Source organism: Poecilia formosa, unplaced genomic scaffold (genome assembly GCF_000485575.1).
Source record: "Poecilia formosa unplaced genomic scaffold, Poecilia_formosa-5.1.2 Scaffold408, whole genome shotgun sequence".
NCBI lineage: Eukaryota > Metazoa > Chordata > Actinopteri > Cyprinodontiformes > Poeciliidae > Poecilia > Poecilia formosa.
The window spans coordinates 166,546-172,200 of NW_006800347.1; the positions used below are offsets into that span (position 1 = coordinate 166,546).

Here is a 5,655-nt window from a genome sequence, read left to right on the forward strand (position 1 = left end):
GTGTGTTTGTGTGTGTGTGCGCGGTTGTGTGTGTGTGCGCGGTTGTGTGTGTGTGTGTGTGTGTGTGTGTGTGTGTGTGTGTGCTGGCCCTACTGATTCTGGGCAGCTGCAGCTCCATCACTTCCTGCTCTTCACCTTCCAGAATTTTATATCGACTTTTACTGCGGCGAACTTTACTTCTTCGTCTTCCAAGACACAAAACATCATCATCATCATCATCACCATCATCAGCATCACCAGCTGGCAGCCAATCAACAACTACCAGGATCTGAACTCACCTGTTGCAGCAACACACCACCGACCAGATCAGCGTTGCCACGGCAACCACAATCAGAAAGGACACTATGGTCACATACAGAACGCTCCACTCTGGAAAGAAAACACGTTACAGTTTAAAGACAGGATCATTGTCGTCGTCGTCCTCTTCCTCCTCCTCTTCATCATACCACAGTTGCTCTCCGCCTCTCCCAGCTCGGCTCTCAGGAAGTTCTCCATCCAGAACGGCCGGCAGACGCACTTCCTGGTGAACGAGTCGCACTCTCCGTGTCCGGAGCAGTTCAGCTGGCACACTGAGGAAGAGAAGGGAGGTGAGGAAGAGTCTCAGCATCAGTCCGGCCTTGCGGCTCCCCCTGCTGGTCCCGGTCGGCGCTGCGACTCACCGACCGTGTCTACGCGCTGCGCCTTGAAGATCAGGAAGTCGTTCTTCTGTTTGCGCAGTTTGCTGCGCAGGCTGAGCGTGACACTGCGTCCGGACAGCGGGGGGCGCCCCGGACCGCCCGACACCAGGAACACCAGCCGGGTGCTGAGGAAGAGGAGAACGTCTCAGCTTCATCACAGACAAACGGCCGGAGGCCGACGGGACGGGGGCGTGGCCCACCTGTGCTCGTCGAAGGCGCCGATCTCCCTGACGATGATGTCACCGTCCAGGACGCCGAGCAGGACGCCGACCTGACGCAGCAGCAGGTCCCGCTGCCGCTGGGACACCTGGGATACTGAGACCTCCAGGACCAGCTCGACCAGGTCCCGCTGCCAAGGGTCTGACAGGGACAGAGGTCAGGCAGGGGTCAAGGAGAGGTCAGGAGAAGGTCACAGAAAGGAATCGGATCAGTGGGTCGTCAGGTAGGTCTGACTTTAATTGATTTATTGATGAACTGAAGATGTGGGAAATCTGGACTTTGTCGTTGTGTAGTGATGTCATCGCGCCATGGCGGCCATATTGTTTTACAGCTTCTATTTATATGGACTTTATTTCAGGTTGCCTACGATGGAATATTAAAGCCTTGCTGGGATATTTTATTTTTAAATTATGAGAAAAAAGTCTGAATTGAATAAAAAGATAAAATCAGAATCAGAATTCCTTTTAATGAAGAAAGTTGAGCAGCTGGTGAAGTTTTACTTTTTATCCGTTTTTCAGATAAGAAAATTCTTCATCTTTTAACAAATTAGTTTGAAAGTTTGATTCATAAAAACATGAACTGAGATGCTCACAGCAGATTTATGACTTTCTGAAAGCTTTTCTCAGTTTTAGACATTTTTTTAAATTGCATATTTATTCTGCTAATATTACTTTATTCTCTCTATTAAACTGCAGCGCCGCCTCAGAGGACGGATGATTGAAATAAAAATATTTACTGTAACTGGAGTTTATTTGGAAGCCATAAAGCCTCGCCCTGGTTGTGATTGGTTCTGGTCGGGTTTCCTACCGGGTCGGACCTCCACGGTTCCCCGGTCTGAGCTGCTCTGTCCTTTGCTGTCGGTCACCTGCAGCGTGAAGCTGTACTTCCCCTCCACCAGGTTCCCCAGGAACAGCACAGCCTGGTGGTCGGAGTTGTTCAGGACATCCTGGAAGACAAAACCACCAGCATGAGGATCCGGAGCCAGAACCAGAACCTGGACCCAGTGAGGTGGTGCAGAACATCTCACCCCTGCCGCCGGGCTGCTGTCGTCTCGGCTCCACAGGAAACTCAGGCCGCCTTTATCATCCGAGGAGCGAGACCCGTCCAGGGCGGCGGTTCTGACGGGCAGGGAGACTGGCGGGCTGGACAGGACCCGGGCCACAGGAGGCTGGTCCTTTTCTGGAGGGACGACAGGGACAGACACTCACTGCAGGCCTCCTGATTGGCTGCGAGACACTGCAGGCCTCCTGATTGGCTGCGAGACACTGCAGGCCTCCTGATTGGCTGCGAGACACTGCAGGCCTCCTGATTGGCTGCGAGACGCTGCAGGCCTCCTGATTGGCTGCGAGACGCTGCAGGCCTCCTGATTGGCTGCGAGACGCTGCAGGCCTCCTGATTGGCTGCGAGACCCACTCCAGAACGGCCCACTGACCTTCTCTGACGATGACCTTCACCGTGTCGCTGCTCTCCAGCTTCCTGTCATCCGCCACCATCAGCGTGAAATGGTACTCCCCGACCTCCAGGCCCGTTACCGTGGCAACAGCTTTGTCTGCGTTGTTGATCTTCACGCCGTCCGGACCGCTGGAGGAGCAGAAAGTGTCCAGAAAGGAGTCCGTTTTTAAATCAGCCCGAGTCCAGTGAACCTCCAGAACCAGAACCAGAACCAGAACCGACCTGGTCTTGGTCCAGTGGTACGTGGCGATCTTCTGGTCGTCACTGCTCTTACTGCCGTCCAGCGTGGTTTCATCCACCGGCAGTGTCAGCTCCTTCTCCGGCCCGGCGTCCGCCACCGGAGGCTGGTTGTTCTCTGCAGCATTATTAGAACCCAGCAGAACCACCAGAACCAGTTTAAAATGTCTTGTTTTTCTTCCTTTGACCAAATGTTTAAGAACTGAAGAGCGTGAATACTTTCTGCTGTGTTTATTGGCAGACAGACCAACAGGAAGGTCCTGGATCTAATCGGACCATGAAACATACTGAGACGGTTCTGACCCGGTTGCACGATGACGATGACCTTGGACGTGTCTTGCTGTCCTGCCAAGTCCGTCACCGTCAGCTGGAAGGTGTAGTCTCCCTCCTGCATGGCCGACAGCTGCAGGATCGGCGTCCGCACGCCCTGGAAACCACGGGACACGGTGAGGCCAGCGCTCCGGGACCGACCCGGACCGACCCGGCGGCGCTGCAGAACCTCACCTGCATCTCCACCACCTTGTCCTTGCTCTCTGGGCTCAGCGACCACTCGTAGCTCAGGTTGTCGTGGTCGTCCGTGCTCTGGTTGCCGTATAGCGTGATGGAGTTCCTCGGCAGCTGGATGGCCTGGAGAGAGACACACAGCCCGTTGGGACTGGTACCGCCTGGGCCCGGTTCTACGGCCCGATTCTACAGTGCACTGTTGGGGCCAAAATTAAGACTGCGTTCACCCAGTAGTGGCTGCTGCATTGTTCCAGAAGGTTTTATCCAAAGCTAGCTCCTGATCTGATTAATGATAGACCAACAGCAGTAATTCAGAGGGAGAAGACCAGCTAACATTAACTTGGAGAGGCTAACAACTAGCTAGGTTGGTCATCCACTGAGTTGCCTTTTCCTCTACTACCCATTAGCATGGATAGGCTAATGTTAGCATTAGACAGGTTGGGGTTTAAACTGGATAGGCTAGTGCTAAGCTATCCAATGCTAGTTGTTGTATAGGCAGAAGAAGTTGAATTGCCTACTTCTTCTGTTCATTAGCACAGATAGCATTAGCTAGCATTAGCATTGGACAAGTTGGTGTTTAAATTGGATAGGCTACTGCAAGGCTATCCACAGCTAACATTAGCCTTGGAAAGGCTAACATCTAGCATGCCTTGGCGGGTCACCCATGACTTGTACTAATTCTTTCAATTAACAATTGGCTAAGGTGCAATTCCACCTAATATTTGAACTTTCACAAATTAAATAGAGATTTCACAAATTACCAACTAGGTTTTAAATATTCTGCTTTTAACGTCGCCTAATGTTGTCCATGTTTGCAACATCTGAGCACTGAAGTTTTTAACCTAGAGCTAATTAAAGGGCAGTATAGCATTAGATGCTTTAGCCATCTAATACAGCATGTTTACACTTAGCGTCGCTTTGGATTACAGTAAACAAAAATACAACCCATCTGAAGCATGGTGCCTACAGATACTCCATGCTAACCATTTATCTTGATTTTTTGGTTGATCAAGTTTTTCTACATCAGCCTAGACACGCTAGTTGTTAGCCTATCCAATGCTAACACAAGCCTACCCAGTGTTGATGGTAGTTTTTCAAATGTATTGTTATTAATGTTAGCCTATCCAATGCTAATGCTAACTGAACTAATGGTAACACCAGCATATCTAATGCTAATGCTAGCCTATCCATAATAATGGACAGCAGAGGAAGTAGGATGACCAGCCTAACCATGCTAATCATTAGCCTCTCCAAAGCTAACGCTAGCTAGTATTCTCCTGCTCAGTTAGTGATGCCAGCCGATCATTAATCAGGTCAGTAGCTAGCATCAGAGCAGAAGTAGCATCCTGGGAACAAAGAAGTACCCCCCGCTGGGTGGAGAATAGTCAAAATTTTGGCACTATTGGCGCGCCGTACAGTCCAGAGCCAACAGGAAGGAGGTTTCTGACCTGGTTTGGGCCGGCGTTGGCTACAGGCTTGTAGTCCTTGGCTTTGTTGACAGAGAGGGTAGCCTGGGTCGAGTCCGTGGCGCCGTCCGAGTCCGTGACGGTCAGACTGGAGGAGGAATGAGGAGGAAAACTCATTCACATTGTTTTACTCAGAGAAAAGTTCTGGCTGGCAGCTTTAACCTCCCTAGACCCGGTCTGTGTTTGGACCAGAACCTCAGCAGAACCAGCCGGGTTCCTCCAACCCCACCTGAACGTGTAGTTCCCAGGAACCAGGTTGGTGAGGGTGAGGATGGGTGTGTCGGCAGAGACCTTCTCCTCCCTCAAGGGACCTTTGACCTCCTCCCAATGCCAGGTCACGACCTTGTCGTCGTCGGTGCTCTCTGCGCAGAGGAAGAGGAGGAGGAGGAAGGTTTGGGTCAGCACTATGGCGGCTGGCAGCGTTTGTGTTGAGTAAAAACCACTCACGGCTGCCGTCGATCACCGTGGAGCTGATCGGCAGGGAGATCTCCTGGTGCTTGGGGGAAACCGTGGCAACCGGGGGTTTGTTTACGCGTGGCTCTGCCAAGTGGAAAATGAGACATTAAGTGGATCACTGAGCAGAACCAGAATCAGTCAAACACATCATGGGATGTTCATTCATGTGATCTGATCTGCTCATTTATCAACTGTGCTGTCCAAAGCGTGGCATGCGGGCTGTTTGTGGCCCTTTACATGATTTTGTTCGGCCCAAGACCAAATAAAAAAGGTAATAATTTGGCCAACAAAACAGAAAACAACTGATGACCAAAAAAAGTGGAAATTAGTTTTTCTTTTAATAAGGCAGGTTGTAGTTCTGTTTGTGTTAATGAACCCTAACCCTTTCATAAACATTTACTTTATTGATGAGCAGATAAGAAAAAAAACTTTTAATGAAAAAGTATCTTTTCAATTAATAAATATAAATTGTCATATTATATAAATGTGTGTATCTTCTGCTCCTCACTCACTTCTTTTACCGGCCAAGTCTGAACAGAACCTGAACAGAACCTGAACAGAACCTGAACAGAACCTGAACACAACCTGAACAAAACCTGAACAAAACCTGAACACAACCTGAACAGAACCTGAACAGAACCTGA

The 5,655-nt window shown here is 50.2% G+C and overlaps 1 protein-coding gene across 1 annotated transcript in view; it reads right to left on the minus strand.

Annotated features, from left to right (window-relative positions):
* The window catches only part of kiaa0319l (KIAA0319-like ortholog), an 18,360-nt gene that overhangs the window by 2,807 nt on the left and 9,898 nt on the right, over window positions 1–5,655 (minus strand). The window contains exons 11-24 of the mRNA XM_007576473.2: window positions 5,003–5,095; window positions 4,785–4,917; window positions 4,538–4,643; window positions 3,090–3,212; window positions 2,889–3,012; window positions 2,571–2,703; window positions 2,329–2,477; window positions 1,924–2,075; window positions 1,704–1,842; window positions 878–1,037; window positions 660–802; window positions 447–569; window positions 279–369; window positions 94–185 (exon numbers count right to left, since the gene is read on the minus strand). Of these exons, the coding sequence (XP_007576535.1) occupies window positions 94–185; window positions 279–369; window positions 447–569; window positions 660–802; window positions 878–1,037; window positions 1,704–1,842; window positions 1,924–2,075; window positions 2,329–2,477; window positions 2,571–2,703; window positions 2,889–3,012; window positions 3,090–3,212; window positions 4,538–4,643; window positions 4,785–4,917; window positions 5,003–5,095 (1,761 nt within the window). The remainder of the gene's footprint in view (window positions 1–93; window positions 186–278; window positions 370–446; window positions 570–659; window positions 803–877; window positions 1,038–1,703; window positions 1,843–1,923; window positions 2,076–2,328; window positions 2,478–2,570; window positions 2,704–2,888; window positions 3,013–3,089; window positions 3,213–4,537; window positions 4,644–4,784; window positions 4,918–5,002; window positions 5,096–5,655) is intronic.